At 45.8% G+C, this 20,758-nt stretch overlaps 2 protein-coding genes across 3 annotated transcripts in view; one reads left to right on the top strand and one right to left on the bottom strand.

The window, feature by feature from the left end:
- Positions 1 to 20,758, bottom strand: part of foxo (forkhead box, sub-group O) — a 96,916-nt gene that overhangs the window by 28,605 nt on the left and 47,553 nt on the right. The window contains exons 2-6 of one of the 2 annotated variants that reach the window (XM_026818309.1): positions 2,358 to 2,479; positions 2,085 to 2,282; positions 1,828 to 1,857; positions 1,154 to 1,266; positions 420 to 652 (exon numbers count right to left, since the gene is read on the bottom strand). In XM_026818309.1, coding sequence (XP_026674110.1) covers positions 420 to 652; positions 1,154 to 1,266; positions 1,828 to 1,857; positions 2,085 to 2,282; positions 2,358 to 2,479 — 696 coding nt within the window. The remainder of the gene's footprint in view (positions 1 to 419; positions 653 to 1,153; positions 1,267 to 1,827; positions 1,858 to 2,084; positions 2,283 to 2,357; positions 2,480 to 20,758) is intronic. The other variant, XM_018034298.2, reaches the window with a different exon arrangement.
- LOC113465040 (uncharacterized) lies at positions 13,310 to 15,161 on the top strand. The gene is made up of 3 exons (XM_026818310.1): positions 13,310 to 13,697; positions 14,665 to 14,684; positions 14,764 to 15,161. Exons 1-3 carry the CDS (start codon positions 13,577 to 13,579, stop codon positions 14,998 to 15,000), a joined length of 378 nt encoding a protein of 125 aa, XP_026674111.1. The 5' UTR covers positions 13,310 to 13,576; the 3' UTR covers positions 15,001 to 15,161.

Consider the following 20,758-nt stretch of genomic DNA (forward strand, 5'->3'; position numbering starts at 1 on the left):
CTTTTTAGCACGTAGCTATTTATTATTAGCATTATTCTTTCGACGTCTGATTTCTTTTTAATTATAGGAAATGCGTTTTTCTAAGGTACATAAACTTTTGGGATTGACTGTATTTAGCTAGAAAAACCGGAAGCTTCAAAACCTCAAAATAATTTATAATCGGAGATATCGGATTTTACGTGACACGTCCATCCGGAACTGGCGAAAGAATATGAAGCTACTGGTATCTAAAGATAATTCTATTTTTCTACAGTTATTCAAATCTGTCGGTCGAACATGAAGAAAGGAAGAACGTTCCCTAATTCGCAAAACGATACAATTCCCGAAACTGGGATTATCCACCCCTTCCGATGAATCAGAAGCCTCGACTACACTTTGTTCCTTCCTCAGCTGGCGAAAACCGTTCTTTGTTCACTTACCATTTGACAGGCGCACGGCTGGAGACCGTGGATCGGGCATCTCTGCGGATTCGCCGATTGAGGAGCCGGTTGCAACGCGAACGGGGATGGATTAGGGAACGGGGGGCTATTGCTCCTCGGATACTGGGTCTCGTAATAAGACGGCGGCGGTCCCGTCTGCTGTTGGTGGCTCGGCGGCGACGTCTGATACATTTGATAGGACTCCAGTTTCATCGTTTCCGCGAGGTTACCGGCTACGGTTCGCGTTCCGTGAAAAGAACGTGTGTTAATTAAATCTGATCGACTGAGTGGCTGCCTAACCGTTCGTTTCTCATCCGTCCCGTGCCGTCGTCTATCTTTACATACAAGTTTCAAGTACGAACTCAGAAACCACAAGTCACAAACGGTTCAGCTTCTATCTTTCTACGTATTCGTGTGAGAGTTTTACGGTTTTATGCAACGTCAAACACCCATGTGAAAAAATACTTGTGGTTCCTATATTGCAACAACGAAAGTCGAGTGCATACTATAATTACTCGAAAATAGAGCGATCAGCCGTCCAACAAAAAGTGAAAAAACGCATGCTCTGCGCCGTGTATCAAAGAATGCGGTGCGATAGAGAAGGAAAAATAGTACGAGATAGAAAAAACGGTGTACGTATATAAATGAACAGAGAAACAAAGAATGCTTTATTTAAATATAAATATATATACATGTACGTATGTATATATATATACGAAAATTGAAGTGCGTACCTAATTGTTCTGGGCTATAAGGTGTGTATGTCGGTTTCCATTCCTGTTTTCCAGGGATCGCCGGGATTGGACTTAATCGACCACAGGACGAGGCATTGCTCGAAGCTCGAGGACTCGAATAAAAAATAGTTCAAATTGTATTTTAAATGTGCAGATATTAAAAGTACACGCTATACGAAAGAGAGAAACAGAGAGAACGGAGGAACTACCGACGTACTCGGCTCGCCGTCAAAGGCCTGATACTCGCAAACGCAAGCGGGAGCGGTGCGTACATTCGGTAGGAAAGCGTAGTACGTGAAAACTCTTTCTTTCCGTTTGTTTACTTTTTCGTAGCGTCGAAGCATCGCGGCGTGTTCGTAACGAGGAAAAAAGATCGTAGAGAATTCGTCTTTGTACCGCGTTATTGTACGACGTACAAAATGCATTAACCTTTCAGTCGAGTCGTCACCTACTCGATCGGTCAATTGAAAGGTTAACCACTCGGCTAGGACAGATATTTACAGTGATTCGTCTACCTCAAAAAATAACGACGATGCAAAAGTTTCTACGAGACGAGTCCGAAGTAGAAATCGTCAACTACTTGAATTGAGACAGTTTACAAAGATAACTACATCCAGCCGCATCTACTGCAAAATTAAACTCATCGCATACCAATTTGCTACATACATACATACCTGTCGATTCTCTCTTTATATCGTATGCTCCTATTAGACAAAAACAGAGCTTTACTTCAAAGAGGAAAATTCATCTTTAAAGGAAGAAATGAAAACTAAAAGATCCAGCAGCTCGAACGAAAATTCTCGATAATAATTCCCAGCTAAGTGGTTCGCAAAGCGTAAACGGTGCCAGAACGTGTGCCGTACGTTTTTAATGTACTACGTAGAATTGGAAATAAAATAAGCGTGAAAGGTGGAACGTGGGTGATACTCACCGGAACTCGGGCGATAGCTGAAATCCACTGCCGGGCTGAGGCGGGCTGTCCGGGAACAGGTCCAACCCTTCGTTCACGCTCGGAGGACTCGTTGCCGATTGCAGGTCCGACTGCAGACTCCCGTTCCTCAACGCTTCGATCTTCTTCCTCGCACGGCCCCGATGTTTCTCCAACTTCCTCGCCTCCATGGTCAACGCCCTGCGAGAAATTCGACAAAGTGACAACCAAGAGCGGCACCCGCGACAGCGGAGACTCACGTAAATTAGGGCGTACCTTCGGCGCGATTTCCCTGGCTTCGCGTCCCGATTTATCATCCACCAGGAACTCTTACCGGTGCCCTCGTTTTGCACCCGCATGAATCTGCTGTGCAGGGACAGGTTGTGTCTTATCGAGTTCTGCAACAGAACCGACGGATTCGTTCAGATGAGGTCGATGTGAATATTATATCGGTTCGCCGACGATTAATAAAATCGCCGGAGCACTCGAGTCTGCGAGTAACTAGAGAACGTGAGATATCCTCGTGGAGAGGCAATAGAATTCTTGTAATTTGGAAAAGTTTCCAGCCAGGAAGGAATATCAATTCCTGGGAGAAAGTAATTTTTATTCGCAGCGGTATCGTATACTGGATCCTTACGTAAAACAGGCATCTCCCTCGTCGCGCGTTGCACGGACGACGACAACGACGAGGACGACGACGACGGTGCCCAAAGACAAGAGAAAATTGTTATCGCTTCTCGACGGTACTTTCATATTAGGGTAGAAAGCTTTCCGAAATTTTTCGGAAGAGAAGGGCGACTAGGTACGTCGTCGATTCAATTTGCCTAATGAACAAGTTCCCCCTCGGTGCTCCGCGATAGGACACAATAAAACGCGGACACTTATGACTCACTCTCGTCGAATCGATATCTCTGTACACGGTATAAAACTGTTCGAACGCGATCGGAGTTCCGTTACGCGAACGTACGATGAGACAGTAAAGAGGAACTGGTATCGAGATATCGATAGGAACGAGATAGCACCGCTCCTAGCTTCCGTCATAAATTTTCTACGAAATTGAAATTATAAAGTTGCTGTAAAAGATCTCGCCCGTTAGATAAGCCCCTTTAATTCCGAACTGGATTTATCGTCCCACTTCTGCCACGGGTCACAATTTTTTACTGATTTATGGATTCCCTTCGAGATTTGAACGTCTGCCTCGCGGGCAACAGTTTTCAAAAATGAACGACGTGAACGATAAGAAAATCGGACGAAGAGAGCCGACGTTAACACGGGATCACTCGTTCAAACGAGCTACTTCTAAGCCCAATTAAACGGTATCGCGCGACGGTCTGATCCCGGTTTTAAGTAGTTTCCGCGCGTCGAGTAAATCCGCGAGCCCCATTACTTTTAGTACACCGTACCCAGCGTGTCCCCCGTGTTTAACCGAGGACACCGTTCTTAAAAGTTGACCGGGCTGTCCCGATGGACGGCCCTCGGGGGCTCAAGTATTTATCTGCAGAGGGTCGGTACTCGCGTCGCGATTACCCGACGAGGATGCTTTTACGATCGATTCGCATCGTCGATTCCTTTTACCTTTTCATCGTCGTGGTCGTCGTCGTGACGGACTCGTAGGGTTTCGAACGACGACGACGACGACGACGTTCGATCCCGGGGCTATTCGAGTCGTTCGCTCTTTACAACCCTATCATCCTCGCCGCCTCCATATCGGCGATGCGCCTCCGAGATGAAGACGTTTTCGGCGCCGCGATTCTGATTTTTAAATCGACGCTCCGGTCATTCGACGCCGGACTCGATTCGATTCCCATGCAATTTGTTTTCCACCCATTTATCGCGAGAGATATCACGTCGGAATTTCAATCACCGGACGAATGAATTTTATTCCGATGTAAGAGAATCGGAAAATACAAAGCGTATCGAAATCGTCTCGCCGGATCGTTCCAGTCGAACGATGGCCGATCCGTTTTTGAGTCGTTTCGAAACTCGGCGTATCGAAAAAATATTTAACAAGCTTTTGCGTCAAAAGGAATCGAGAATAAAAAAAAAAAAAGCGATTCGGAAAGAATTGGCAAACGAGCGCAGGGCCGCGAGAGGGGGACACAAAAGAACAAACGTTCCGCCGAGGTAAAACTTTTTCTTTGATCAGCAGAATGAACGGGAGAAGTTTAGTTAAAATCGGTCGCGATACACCGGCGGTTGCCAGACTTTGTTATCGTTAACGTCACTGAAACGCTTAATCACGTACACGATGCAACGCGTCCCGATGCAGCGTGCAAGTGCGTCGATCGATGCGTAACGAAACGGCATAGATTGTATTGACCGTGACGACTTTATGCGAAACAAATGTCATCGGACGTGAAACAGGATGGATTTCCATTAAAAATTTGTTTCATCACGTCGGATAATTACTTGGAGAGATCGTCGTTAATTGCCCCGGGGCAAAAAAGGATTCAGTTACCTGATGCACTGGCCAAAGAAATAAAGATGCCGAGTCACAAAGAATGATTGATGAAAAACTGGCTGAAGACGTTTGGAAAAAAAAGTGAATCGACTATCGCGATATCTAATTGACATGGAGAGTTTGAGAAAAGTTCGCAGATGCTCGACCGACAAAAATCGGTGAAGGGACCTCTCGCCCGTCGAGATACCTTTCGAAGCAACGGTGTTCAAGGGTCGATGCTGCATACATAGACGGTCGCTGATTCCGTTGGCCGTGACCGGCAGATAAACTCTCGGGCAGTTTTGTCAAAGAAACGGTGTAAAGTCTGGCTCGAAAGGAGCCAAGCGACGAAGATGACCACGGACAGGCCGAGCCTGGTTATCTCCCCGGCCAGAATGGACTGTATAACGCGCAATTTATGGAATGTATACTCGTCTCGACTGTCCCGTGGCTATCTTCCGCAAAGGCGACGAGATAAGGAAACTCGAAACGTCGTTCCTTTCGAAAGTGCGAAACCCGCGTTTGATCCAGAGCCGAATCGGCGCAGAGAAAATTATGCGGCTCCCTTTAATGAACTCGTTTCATGTCCTCGGACATAGAAGCCAAGGGAGTCGTACAATTTTGAACGTATCACCGCGAGCGAACCAAACGACGTGACTTGTAATCGTCTGTTTATCCGACGTCGAATTTGTTCTTTTAATCGGGAATTGATCGTGTTCATTATTAACCGCGAGTACGCTTCACCTTTCGGATACAATTCGTCAGAGGGAATTCGCGATGGGGCACGATTTGAATAATAAACAACGATCGTTAGTCAAATATGACACGAACGCTTTAATTTTTCATTCGCACGTGAGCATAAAGTTGAGGAGTCGCGGCAGCGCGCGATGGTATCGATTCGCGATGTCATCGAATTCATTTTTAAATCATGTCCACCACGAGCTTCTACCGTGCTTTTAAACTCGCCTGCATGCACGCTCCGTCGTCCTTGCGACCCATTCTTCGTCGAAATTATACCTGATCGAATCGCGGCGAACTTCACAGAACTCCATACCAATTATGCAGAAAGATAAAAATTAGAAAATGAACAAAACGACGAGAACGGAAAGGGACTGCGGATTATTTTTATAATAGAGGATGTGGCTTTTGTCTTGTCGAGATCCCGCTTCCTTCTGACGCTTCTCTATGGGTAGGAAACGAGCTAGAAGTTGCGGCTTGGTAAACCGCGGTACAAAACATCTTTCGAACAAAGAAAAAGTTGTTATCATTGGGATTCCGGAAACGATAACCCTGACCGTCGGCCAAATGGAAACTAGTCTATTTTAGAACCTGACAGGAATCAGAATTCGAAATTCGCAAACGAAATTATTGAAACTATTTTAATCGACGAATTTTCAGTCCCATCTTTTATGAACAATGCCGCGTTTAACAACCGCTTTGTGAGGTTGACGCCGGTAATTAGATGGTCTGAACGGGAAAAGCGATCGGCCAAGACTGCCAACAAGACCATCCCAGCAATCTGCACGAACATCTCGGTACACATTAATTCAATTCCATCGACGACGGGGTCAATTTCGTAAAAAGCATTTGCCGGACTATCGAAGCGGGTATCGATCGATCGCGCCCGCAAACCCGTTTAATACATACCTGTGTCCACCGACCCACATAGAGGAACAGCAAAATCGTGAAACGACAGAGGAACATCCCGGTTATGCCACCCCGAGAATTCGCGGAGACCTTAATTAACCCTTTCGTAGGAAGAGAGAATCCGGATCCTCATTACATTACCGATCGTTATCATCATCATCATCATCATCATCATCATCATCATCAACTGTATCAGACAAAAATACGAGTAAGATAAATAATTTTACGTATCGCTGTACATTAATACGAGATCGATAAAATTCGTTGGCTAGCTTCGGCGAAGATAAACGTCAAAGGGACATTGAAAATGTTAATATCCGATAAAATCGCGTAACGCCAGAGGAAAAAGACAACGTACAATGGTTTTCCATTTGCTCTCGCATTAAAAATCTTCACCGGACGGTGGCATGGCAATGAACGAGAATTGATGAGACTGACGTGACGCGGGAATCATCGAATCGGTAAATTTAATTTAATCCCCGCAGCGGAAATCGAAAAATGATACCCCGCGCGATTAATTTTTACCGGCGCTCGCATTAATTACGCTAGAAATTAATTTAATGATCAAAGCTGATAAATATTCCACGGTGCTTTGTGAGTCGAAAATATCGGGAGGCTGATACAATTCGGAAAACGAACAATCGAACCATCTGCATGGTCTTCACTGTAGGCTTAAATCCATTGTGCTTCACGCATGGATTGGAAAATACAGAAAGAATTCGATTTATCACGTGGAACGTTCGTTTTTCCGAATCGAATCCAATGATCGCAATAAGTAAATAAAGAACGCGCATGATTTTTCTAAGCAGAAGTATTTCCGTCGGCATGTAATAGGACTAAAACAGTTTAGGCAGCGGAATTCGCGTGTTTCAAGAAGAGCGTCTGGGTGCCACGCCAAGAAGATATCTGCGCGTAATTCTCCGACTCCGGGATCCGGTTAATTCGGCACGGGACTCGCAAGCTGCGCTGAGAGGAGCGGATTCCGCTTGATTGCGACCACTCAAATCAGAAACCGAGACTGGCAGCCAAATGCAAGATCGAACGTTCAATTCTGAGTACCGTCTGCCGGTCGAACTGGCAACTGAGACCGGGGCTGCCTAACAAGAAAGCACGATCGAGAGAAAAATGAATTGGGAGAGGACACTGGCAACCCCGAACCGTAAGGGAATGAACGAGAACGATCGGCAGAAATGGATATAAGAGCGAAACAGTGGGCCAACTCGCTAATCCTGATCTTCGATCGACTATTCACGTTAACAACTCCAACCACTTTCCTCTACATTTCCCTGTTCTACTCTCTCTTTGATGATTCGCTCTACTCTCTACGAAGAACTGCATCTTCGTCTAAAGAAGAGGCGACTCCCATTGTCAGAGAAAATAGTGAAAATGTTGCGAATCAATTTCACGCGCGACAATTTCATCGTTTCACATTAAGAATTTCAAGCGAAGCATTGTAATGCTCGTTTAATTTATTCACGGAGTTGTTGAAATTCGAAACGGCTGTTCCGGACGCGGGCCTGAGCAGGAAAAGTTTGGAAAACATAAAACGGGAGAGGAAGGGTTCGATCAATTATCTGCACCTACGATAAACTTTCCAACTTGCCGGGGATATCGGAACCGGCTCTTTTCTATTTGCCGATATTTCAGCCGCGATAAAGAGAGTCTCTGGCTCGAGACCGGACTCTCCGATAAAGGAATCTATTACCGCGGACCCGCCGAATTTTTCAGATTACAATATAGCGTTCCTTTATCTGACCAAAGGGAATATGCCCGGAACCCGAAAAACCGGACAGGAAGCCAGACTTTTCTTTCCTCTCCGATCAGAGATTTGTGGCCTTCCGCGTCGAGAGATTTTATTGGAAGCAACATCGCTGACGTCGCTACTTCCGCGTGTTAATATTAATTACCCTTGTCCTTTTCACAAATCAAAACGCTAAATCAAGTCGATCGCATTGATTTTGTTAAGATCTACTTTGTACGGATTCCCTTTGTTCAAATCTATTTCTATTTTATTAAAGCCCATGGACAATGAATTCTCTCGTGAATCACGTTGCAGTCAATAATGGAACGCGAGGTGCATTAAAAATCAGGATTCGGCGTGTATTCCATCGAGGAGGAGCACGGTCGAATTCCAGCTCCATCGTCGAGCAACTGTCATTTTTAGAAACGCACACGGAGGACGTTTTCGTCGCGATACAAGTAACAGGAGATACTGGTCAGAAGTGGAAAAGGCTTTCGCTCAAATTAGATCCGTCGACGTGGCGCGGCCCGCCCGATTCTCCCCCCACCGCAATTTATACGCGGTAGTATTTTTGCGCAATTTGTGCCGGTTATGAGGACGTGCAAGCGCGCGATGGTTCCACCGTGAAAAATATAGCTCGAATTTATCGCGGAGACCGAGCCCACCCTTCCTTTACTCTCTCCATCACCGACTGAATATCCATTATCCGTCACTGTCCGTGGGTCTCGAGAGTGACTGACCCGAGGTGAAATTATACGATTCGCGCCGAGAATCATCCTCAAAACCCTGTCACGCGTCAATTTGTTTTACCAATGATTCTTCCGTTCTCGCTCATAAATATTGAGTCGCGTCTACATTCGCGGAATTGAAATAGAACTCTATGAATGAAATAGAACTCGAGTTTAATGATTAAACGTATCAATGAATGGAATCTCAACTACTGAATAATTATTGTGTACTCGCGATACGATCTTCTAGAATAAAAAATAGGAAAATTCTGTACACAAACGAACCGATCTCGTATATGTTTATTTTTATATACTATAATTATATAAGTTCAATGAACCGACGTATAAGATAAGATTATCGTCGCTGCGTTTATGAAAAATTTTAGATATTCTCCTTAGAAGATGCCTCCGTCCTCGCAAGCCCTTGGGTCAGGTTGGTAATTCACGAGAGGCAGCGTATGATGAATGCCCTCGACGCCCACGCGGCGTCGCGACGCCCGGTGCCCTCGGGGCGGCGCGGCGAAACTAAATTTCAGATGATCGGCGTCGTCGTCGTCGTCGTGAAACACCGCGATATGGTTAATTGCCCGTGGAGGAAGAATCGCCGCGTTCCAGTTTTGTGCGCGTACGCCCGCGACCTGATAAATTAAGGCATTTGGAACGGGATCCTCCCTACCCTGACCCCGCGGGTTACGTATTACAGCGAACACGCGAACGCCGCGTTAAATCGTCGATATCTCGGGATCGCCGAAATTCCTTGCAGTAAAAATCGACGTCGACGATGAATAAACTGTCAGAATAATTCTAAATTCGATCGTATTCAAACAATCTCCGCATCAGCAATGTTAAAAATATGACGTCAATAATTGTAAGACTGACATTTTTGGTAATTTCATAGATACATCGGCCAAAGGTAATGGAAGAACGATCGAGAAATTGTGTACGTGAAAATTTGTAATCTCGCGGAACAAAGGGCTTATCAGGCTCGCCCCCGATCGGATTCTTTTTCTGTTGGTGATAACAATTAAACCGGCAGCGAAACGACGGATTACGAGGCCAGAGCAACTGTACAGTAACCTCAAGTAGCGCGATTACTGCTCGTAAGCGCGATCAAGTAGCTCGATCTTCGGCTTGGATAACTCAGCGGTAAAACGAGCCAAGGACCCTGACACCATTGATAACGATTCTTCTCATCGCCGTCTTTCCACTGTCCCTCCCTTACACCGTTTGTCATGAGAACAAGACTTTTTTAATGTATCTGCTTTTTCTATGAGTGATCGTCCATCGCTTCTCTCTCGTACAATAACTTCGTGAATTTTATTTGATAATTTCATTCGATTTCATCTACTCCAAATCTCAATTGATAAAAAAAAAGTCTGTGAAGGCAAGGAGAAAATGATATCTCGATACGGATGCTGTATTTTTTCGATTAAACCGACACCCCTTCTCTGTTCGTTTTAGGGTCGTCCTATCTTCGCTCGCTACGAACGACTCTCTCTCGCCCTCGAATCTGGCACAGATACGGATATCCGAAAACTAATAAGGACAAGATGCTGGGTGAGGGGAAAAAATTGGGACAGGAAGTCCGATGAGACCGAGGAACGTGAAATAAAAAAAAGAAAAAAAAAAGACATTTCTCCGATCGATAAAGCATTTGTCACTTTTGGCAATATTTCATTTCCTCGACACTGTACGACCTCTCGACAGGAAATGTCATAAAGTCTCAGGATGTTAAGTAATAAGAGCATGTAGGTCGAACGACGATGCGAAGGACTAATACGTGAGAGCAGAACTGGGAAAAGTCGAGCGAATCATTAAACAAGAGCACGGGAAAACACGAGAGAGAATCCATAAAATTGTCACCACGACGAGAAGCAGCAGCATCTATTTCCCGACCGGAAAATCCTCAAGCGTCCAAAGAAACCGAACCCTGTTTATGATATCCGGGGATAATTAATAACCGCGAACTCTCGCGCGCTAAAAACTGACGTGGAGCTTAAGACGATCCCGGCATAAAGAATGTTTTTCCTTTCCGACCGGAGACCGAGAAATAAGTATTTCTATTGACGAATTCAATTCGATGTAAAATCTTTGTAGAAATTAACGAGCTACACTCTAGTCGCAAATAAACGCGGAGAAAATTGAACAATCTTTTTTAAGACCTCGGACACGATCGTTTAAGATCAAATTAGAATCCCCTGTACTTTCCGGCGTCTAATCTCGCGGGAAAAATTACACGAGTCATGTAGCGAGGGGCTGACGCGAGTCATTAATTGTCCCGGCCTAACCCCCAAAGGAAAAAACACGGAGGAGCGCTAATTGATCGTTGAAACTGTGCTCGTCGGGGAAGCGAACGAGATAGAAAAAAAAAAAGAAAGGAAGACGCTTATGTCGGCGAACGGCCGATTTAGTGTTTCCGCGATAAGCGCGCGCGCTGCTGGATCGGATGCGTAAAAGTGGATCGTCTATTACACAAAAGGGGAGACGGAGAGCTTTATCGCGACTGCGAGATAGGGCGAGTTTACGGACTGGTTGTGTGCAATAAAGGAACCGCGTTAAGTTTTACGTGGAACCCAGAGACGCCGGCGTCCGTCGGATGATTCTCGCGATGACCAACCCTCCCCGAACCCGTTCCAGACGAGGAAAATGAAAAATCGTACGACGGGCGAACCGATCTCTGCAATACTGTTCCTTCAAATTGGATTTTTATATCAAACCAGTCAACGAGAACAATTCCAAATGTCACCTACGTACGTCTTAACTTAGTGTTATATAGACTGATACGATAAATTGGAAAAATATTGCATACTCCTTAGAAAAGATATATTTCTATGAAGTATTGAAAATCTTGGAAATCGTACAGTGAATAATGTATTAAACAAACTTAGTGCGGTAGTAAACATGAGAGATTAAGTGATTACGGGAAAACGCGGAGCGAACGAGTTATGATCGCGTGTAAAAAAGCCGGCAATTAAAGAGTTCAACATACCGATAACGTTGTACGCAGACGGAATGTCAATTAAACTCGTCTCGATTCCTCGAGATTCTTTTTACCGGGGAACCCTGAGTAAACGAACGTGAAAAGGAAATATGACAAATATTTTATATCGACTCAGCCGAAGAAGCTTTATCGTCGAGATAAAAGGTGATTACGTGCGGGAGATATAATCGCCACAGATTTTCCATCACTTTCCTACGGAATTTTTCTGCTGCTCTCTCTGACATTGGTAAAATGCTCGACGAAACTGGAAATACAGTCAAGGTTTTTACGGCGACGAAGGAAGTCACGCACCTCTGAGCGTCGACGAGTGAACTTACTCGGGAGAGAAAAATTATAAAGGCAAGTTCGGGGATCAACGTTAGATCGTATCCCAGTCGGAGCCTCGTCCACCCGCGTTCCCGAGCGGCAACCCCGTCGATTCAATCGAATAAGTATCGATCCGACGCCGACTACCAGCCTTGAGATTCCATTTAATAATAATAACGGGACCTGCTCGTATGAAACCCGTGACCGTTCGAACGAGAAAGAGTGCCTCGGTCGGACAGAGACCGAGAGAGAGAGAGAGAGAGAGACGGTGCAGAGAGGACTCGGAGAGAAATAGGACATCGTACAGAAAAAGAGAAAGGGACGGGGAGCTTCCAAGTTTTATTTCCGCGTATTAGCATAATAATTGCGCGCCGCGGCGAGGGTGGCCTCAAAGAGGGAATGTGCGGCGGTGGCAAAGCCGACGGGCACGGATACCGATCCCCACGTACGTGTCTACACACGCGCAAACACATTAATCAAACAGAGAAAGAGAATGATCGGTGTGTCCCGGAGACGGATACGTCGAACTTTTCGGACGTTTCTGGCAGGGTATCGAGGCCGGCTCTTTTTCGGGACGAAGCGAGGGAAAGAGAAGCAGAAAGAAGGTTACGGAGTTTCGCCGGCTGACCCACTTGCGGGCCCGTTGGAGACCTGGCGAACCTGGTCCCCGGAAAGCCGGAGCTGCATTTTATCGCGTTCGATTCACCGGCTGATGGAACGCGTTCCGCTTACCCGAACACGTTCCAGCATTGTGTAATTAGTGATAATGCTATCGAATCGTTCTTCCCTGCCCCTACCTACCGACCGACCGACCGACGGCGACCAACGTTTGATAACGTTGCAATGTTTATCGCCGGATTAATGGAATATTACCGTTGAAGGAGGATTAATCGGGGCTTAAGGCTTCCCCGGCTCCCGTGCGACTCTCTTCCCGGCCTCACCATTTCCATACCGATATAGATTACGATCGTGTGCGTGTACTCATTTTTTTTTTTTTTTTCATTGAAATTTTACACCGTCATCGAGCATCACCGTTCGTTGGAACGGTGACGTAACTCGATCATCAGGAGTACCCGAAAAACGGGTTTCGATGCCTCGAATCGTTTCGCCTGCGATTCGAGTGACACGATATTACGAATACAATGCGAAACGATAACGATCGTCTGACTCGAATCGTCGAATACGATGATTCCTACGTTGATCCGTAAATGATCCGTCATCAGCGATTCGCGACGCGACATTTTCAAGGCGACTTGGAATTAACGTCGTAAAAGACAGAGAGAAACGTTTCGGTTGCAGTCGTGAAACGATCGTAACAGCCGCGGGAGGGACTCGCGGGTCACCTCGCCTCCGGACCGGTATTAAAATCGTACGAAAAATTTCTTCCCGTATAACATTCGAGCTCGTAAAACGCGCGGAGACGAACGATCGGGCGAGCGAGTTCATCGAGGCGTCGTAACGAGCGTGCGAGAAAGAATCGAGGGAACTTTCGAAACTCGTTTCGCGAATCGCACGCGTGTGTATCGGAATTGGTTACTCGCGCGAGGAATACGAGCGCGCGCGGAAAACCGTGTCGTAGAACGGAAATTCACGATTTGTAAGCCACTTGGACTTTCGAGCACCCGGCGAGCGATGCTTCATCCTTCTCCGCCGCTTACGTACGGCGACGCACCCGCCTCGGTTCTTACGAGCCGGCCAAGTGACTCTGCCACGGATTTACTAGGGAAATTCTACCCCGGCAACGAGATGTGTGGTAATGCTTGCAAAATAGGAGCCACTTCAGCCAGCCCGCTGCCCCCGCACTAACACGAATTAACCGTCTTCCGAGACGCTCGATCGAACCCAATTTCGCCTATGCGTTTCCTCCGAAATATCCTTCGTTCTCGTAATCTCAATACATCTCTTAAAAACGTCTGTACATTCGTACAATGCATAATTAAATGCAACGATGCATGATCTCGTTATTAAATTTACAAAATACTCACGCCTAACCACGAGAACAGACCTGAGGTTTCAACATTCGAATCATCGCTTGAAAACAATCATCTAATCACGTGAGAGTATTGACTGGGATGATGTATCAACTCTCACCGTTCTTAAAGATTTCGGCGGAGCATTCTCTGACGGGTCATCGCGCGAAGGCTCGCATATACCGACGCAATGGTGCATTTCGGGGGAAACGGGTACGGATGGGGGAGGGAGGGGGAGAGAGAGGTTCTGGAAGAGAAATAGAAAGAGCGAGACGGGGGTGGAGGATGACGCGAGCGGAAGATGGAAGTTTCGAAGGTGCAGGAAGGTGGTCGTAGGGGTGAGCTTCGCAGACTGGGTAGGTGAGCGTCGGAGTCGAGTCGAGTCGAGGGAAGAAAAATGATCCATTAATCTGAAACCCAAAGTCTGGCGGCGCCGGGCGTCGCGGCGGCGTCGGCAGCGGCGTCGACACGACCGGCATGTGCATGGTGGTGGTTTCGACGCTCGCGCGCAAGACCAAACTATATACACTCGTTCGTACCCACCTTCCCCACACCCCCTTTCCTTCCTTCCACGTTATCCACCCCTAGCAGCTACCCCTTGTCCCCCGTGTGCCCGTCCTACGCTTTCTTTTCGACCCCTTCGACCAGTGATCGTCAACCTCGTCCTCAAACGCTTCCAACACGTGCCACTTACTTCGAACGTTCCACGATTACAAATTGCAGTACATTTCGTCTGTTTATCATTTACAGGAGCTCTTCACTTCTCGATTGTAATAATACTTCTTTAGACGAGAATAAGTATTGATTTAATTCAATGACAATTCGAGTCGCATGTGGAACTGTTCTCAGGAGACGCAGTTGAAGAACACTGGCCTCGTCAAGTCGTCGTGTGCGTCGCACACGAATGAAGGCAAGGGAGAAGAGGATCTTAACTGGAACGTATGGAGGAATAAGAGACGATCCGAACGTCTCCGTGGAGCCGCGGAGATACATACATACGTGAATCGAGTCTTGAGAAATGAGAAGCACGGCGCGGAGGACGAGGGGGGAACGTACGAACGAACGGACGGACGAACGAACGGATAAGAGATCGAAATCCGGTCGCGATGAGGTGTTGGAACGAGAGGAGAAGAGAACGAGGAGGACGCGCCGGCCACATTTGAATCCCAAATTCGACGAGACCACGGTGAACGTGATTAAAGAGTTCGCAGTCGTTGTCGATTGGCAACCGAATACCCAAAATCTTCTTATACGATACTGTTAGATTTCCATTTTTTCAAACATCTTTATTACGTTTTAAAACGCTATTGTAATTCTTTTGAATCTATTTCAATAAATTCTTAGAATTCAATGAATGAGTCACGTCCTTACGTTGCAACAACACGCGCAACAGTACAAGATTTATCATCGAAACGATGGATCGATCGAAATCTAAAGAAATTAGAAAGTAACTGTACAAGTAATAATTATTATCGTGCACTCACATCGTACGAGAATCGCAGAAAGCCCTGGTTTCTTTATCAAAAATTTTAGCGAGATAACGCGGAATCGAATATACGATATCGAAGCCACGAACGCGCGAGCCGACACGTTCATGAACGGAATTACCTTTTTCGCCTCGGTTAATTGACCCAATCGTCTCGCGTCGAGACAAAGAAAATTCGTGTCGTTCACCTCAAACGTCCTACAGCCACGTAAGCGATTAACGGACGAGAACCTGACAAATAGTACGTAGGTCTGCGCCTTGATTCGGTCGTATTTTTCAGTCGCCGACTCAATCATTCTGAATTACATATCGTTAGGCCCGACGCGGTCGAAATAGTCGCCGATGATAATAAAACGATCGCCATGAGAAACATCGTCGGTCAACACGTAATACACGAGTACAAACCGTCTCTTAAACCGTCTAACAAAATTATGCACCCGGAAAACTTATGATCTCTTATAAAAAATTTAACCGAGTCGCGATAAGACCGTCTCATGCTGCGAATGAAGCATCGCTCTATATAAACAATTGTACTTGAAACGGAGAATAATAGCCGTGAGGAGAAAATTCCTTCCGGGTTGATCTCTAAGCGACGACGTCAGGTGCGACCGGGATCGGTCTTTAATTCCGTCCGCTTGGTATGCGGCCCACGCGCGTTTCGTCCACGCGATGCGATGCCACGGACGAGGACAAACACGCGCGCATCCTCGTGTACACCGTAATATAGTAGCAAGATCCAGATCGGCCGGAATGAGTTGACCCTGGCTAAGTCGCAATTGATCTCAATTAGAGTCTCCCTCTGCCCCTTCGTTTCGCCCTATGTATCCGTACTCTCTTCCCCGCCGGTCCTCGCGTCCCCCTTTCCTACCCGACCGTGGCAATTTCTTTTCTTCTCTTGCATCCTTCCATCCTCTTCGCGCGTCCACTTCGTGCATCGTTATGCAATTGAACGAACACCGGCTGCGAAAGGGAGAGCCGAGTTCCTCGACTCGCGTCCTGCTCTCTCTTCGATTTTGTTCCACCGACCCGATTACATTCGCGCAATTTTCACGATCACAATATATATTTAGGATTATAACTTAAGCAGTTGTAACCTCTTTCAACCGGTGAGACACTTTTCATCGAGACGACTGATCCAACGAAACGAGGGGAATCGATATATTCCGAGATAACGTTCTCGGAACGACCGTCAACCGAGCGAAACCGTATAACGGATATTTCGACGACTATAAAAATTAGACCGGCGAACTTTCAACCCTACAGTGTCGGTCATTCAGTAGCGGAAGGATAGGCAAACGATAAAGTCTTTATTACTCGAACCCGATCAAGTGCCACCCGAGCAGTTTCATGCGACTGCCAGAATCGCGTTTTATATCGTCGGATTATCCTCCGATCGATTGATGAATAGACTAGGTTTCGCGCATTTACAATGAAATTTCATGCGCACGTCGCAACGACGAATAAACCGTTTTTAAAAACAGAACAGACGTGTATATATATATATATATTAAAGTTGATTGCTTTTTTTGCGATACTTGGTATGTAAAGTACTCGTTACAATTGATATACCGCCACGAGGGATACGTACCAAAGACGTGAGATCAGCCGATCTACAGTTACCTTGCGCAGCATGCAATTATAATGAGATTAAGCGCGTGTCAATCAACTCGCTACGTTTCAAAGCGACGACGTGACGATTTGAGTAACGTTCGTTCAGATCCTTCGTAATAGACACTTTGATAATTTCGTTGAACGCTCGAAAGAAATGAGCTCCGTCCCCGCGAGACTCCGTTGATTGCGACAGAAAAAAGGGTGGGCACTCGAGAGGGCGTAAACGAGAGTATAGGTGAGAGCGAAAGAGAGAAGGAGTAAACGAGCAGAATTCAATGAGGTCGAGGAAAACCGAGGTGGTAAATGCTAGTCCTAACCCTACCTTATACTACCCACCTGTTGAATTGCCCAGCAGACCCACCGCCGCCCGAGCCCCCTCGGTGGGCTTGACCATCGTGGTTTACCTGCGTGCGACCCGATCCTAAATCATCCTCCCTCGCACCGCCGCAAATCGCGTCGGAATAATTTAATCTGGAGAACTTCTGCGCCCGCTAACGACGCTCCATTAAAATGTTCTGTCGTTAAACACCGAATTAACTGCGCGCGACTAATTAAACGGATCGATCCAACGGTTCCGCGTTTCCTGAATTTAGATCTCACTAAATTTCAACGTACCGATTCGACTTGGATATTTTCGATTCAATGAATGTTTCTTTAGAACTTTGTGAAATTGAAACAGCCTTAAACCGGGTAATTGCTTAATAATTAGCAGGCGGCTCGTCACTGACGGCGTCGAGGAGCCGAGTGCCTCCGGTAACGGTTCGAGCGAAAGATTTCGTGATTACGGTAAAAATGAAATTCTTGAAAAATTATCCCCCCGGGGGAAGTCGAACGAGACAGCGCGAAACAATTCGATGAAGCGAACCCTGATTAATTGGTTCCCGACTCGGCCGAGAAATTAACGTGCACGGCTAACGGGCTTCTTCTTCTTGCGGTCATTACCTCCGCAACAGGGATTTTTAAGGGGATAATACGCCGGAAGGTGAAGGGTAAAACGAGGAGGCGGAGGCGCCGGCGAAGTGTGTTCATAACAAGATCATTATTCAAACTTTTACGGCTGGTTTGAGGGGGCGAAAATTCGAACAGAAGGTATAATGTGCTGCGACTCTGATTTATGTTAATTCCCACGATCCGTACGCGTTCATTTATTCTCCAATGAATTTCTCATTGTAACGAGTAATACTTTCTGTTTACGATAAAAATCTATCTGTAATTTTTTTTTCATAAAAACAGCGCGTATCGTCGGAAAAAGAAGCAGGGGAATTTATCGAGTCGCAAGAATATTATCAGCCAGGAACAACAGAGAAATAAGACGCTCTTAACCTATTTAACGACGTTCATCAACCGGGGGCATTTACAAAGCTAATAATAAATGTTCCAGCGTAACTGAGAGCCGTGCAACGAGCAACTTCCTACAAGATTTGAACATGTACCTGTCCTCGTTAAAACTTTCTACTCCAACGAAATTGATCGAAATAAATATGGACTTTAGATCTCGTTCAACGTACGTTCTGTACTTTCCCTGATTCATTTATGAGCCCCTATGCGTTACGTAAAAATGTCAAAGTCCGTTTGATTCATTATTCGATCGGTGCCAAGTAGAAAATCGAGACTTCATGTTTTTCACCGTCTATCGTCTAACGTTCAATCGTCAGCTGCCGTTATCCGATGGATTCCCGGAAAGCAGCTGCACGAGATTTTCGCGCAGCTCAAATTCAGCTTACAATTAATCGAATGTGCACGGATTAACGGAAGAACACGGTCGACGGAGGAAACGCACTGAGCTCCGCGTCGTCGGTTTGACCGAATCGACGCGTTTCAGTCGATTATCGACGCCGCTCCGGAAGAGCTCCGCAGTAATTAAGCCCGATTAAATTTCCTACGCGCCTTGTGTCCGTAGTAATTGCGACCCATTCTGCATTCGCAACGAACCAAATGAAATTCATTACGATACCCCATTCACCGTCGTTTCTCCCTCTCTGTATAATACGCTACTGGAAAAACATTCGAGCACCATATAAAGTAACAATAAAATTCTATGCTGCAATATTTAATACACTGGTTTCGATGATCGTTTCTGCTCGTTGTAACGAAAGATAATAGTCATAAAAACTTAATAATGTTTCATCGAACAGAACGCGTTTCGGCATCTGATCGGAAAATGACTCGAGCAATTTGAAGAGAAGAGCTGGTCCGGCACAAGAAGAAAAGAGCCCGTCGCATTGTGACTCGCGTCACAAAAGCGTTTCGTCTCGAATAGGAGGGAAATTACTTAGCAGAGGAATTCCGAGGTTTCAATTCCCTGAAACTGTGCCCACAGCTTACCGGTCGTGTCACAATGGACGACGAAACTTACTTCCTTCCTTCCTTCCTTCCTTCCTTCCTTCCTTCCTTCCTTCCTTCCTTCCTTCCTCCGTTTCTCTCACGGCAGGGTTTAAAGGTTTAATTCGCCGTGAAACAAGAAAAAACGAATGTCTCGAAAATCCTTTGATTCCCAGATGAATAGGACCGTGCAAACGTTTCGAGTGTCGAGGAAGTACAGCCAAAATTTTCTACGATTCTCACTTCTTTTCTAATTGAACAATGAACTCTGACGACAAAGTTTTCTCTCTTCTTTTGTTTCATAAAAGTTTGTCTCTCATAACGAAAGGGGTTATAATTGCTTCGAGAATTATTTCGAGAATTTGAAATCCGTTGTAAAACGGAAGATTTCGGGCGAACGGATTCGTTGAGAACCGGAGACACTCCACTCATCGGTATTCCGGCCACGCGAAAGTATAATAAACGTGGAGTATTCGTGAACGCACGCGCTTCCGCGGAAACAAAACAATACCGAATGTACATACGAACAGCGAGAGAGAGAGAGAGAGAGAGAATGCGTCGGTGGAATTCAGGAAGCAGCAACAAGTGTGACATCCCTTACCATCGCTACCTTTCCCACCTAGCCACCCTTCTGTCCCAAGGGGGCGAGCGAACAGCCTCTTTCGTGTCGCTGCGAGTGGAAGACAAATAACGGTGGTGTGTACTCGTCTAACCGGGTTACAAACGTCTCAATGAACCCTCTTTCACCTTCAGGTTTAATCTCCACGTTCTTTGATAAAAAAAAAATAAACGACGCGATTTCACTCGTTTTATTAAATACGAATCGATTCTAGGGAGAATGAAATCGTAAGGACGAATGATGCGGAAAAAAATTGTTGTTTAAAATGTACGCAGAATTTTCCGGCCGGTTACCGAGCTACTCAATCAACGAAAGGGCATAAAATTCGCCAAATACGTACCAATTACCGTTTCGCGTTCGCGCACCTGCGCTCCCTCGAGCGTGCACGCACCGCGTACACACCTATTATTGTGATACCGCAGCGTATTTTCGCTCGTACTTCATTATCATCACAAGTACGACGTAGATCGTTATTGATTTCCCAGCGAGCGTATGTAACGTATTCGTGAAATCTGCTCTAATTACTTTCTATTTAAATGTCCCCGTCCGGATTGAAAAATATCCGACGCGAATGATATGAAACATCACTTTTATTACCATTGCAGTAACACGAAACCTGATGCAATTTCTCGTTGAATTAAAATTTTCTGTACGGAAGTCTGAAAAATTGCGTCTCTCATAAAAACTAGTAGAATAGGTAAGACACTAGTCGGACGACAATGAAGTATCGAGATTAAGGATGTATTGGATATACAGTCAATCCCAAAAGTTTATGTACCTTAGAAAAATGCATTTCCTATAATTAA

This window comes from Ceratina calcarata, unplaced genomic scaffold (assembly GCF_001652005.2).
Source record: "Ceratina calcarata isolate Rehan_Ccalc_2016 unplaced genomic scaffold, ASM165200v1 scaffold78.2, whole genome shotgun sequence".
Classification (NCBI taxonomy): Eukaryota; Metazoa; Arthropoda; class Insecta; order Hymenoptera; family Apidae; genus Ceratina; species Ceratina calcarata.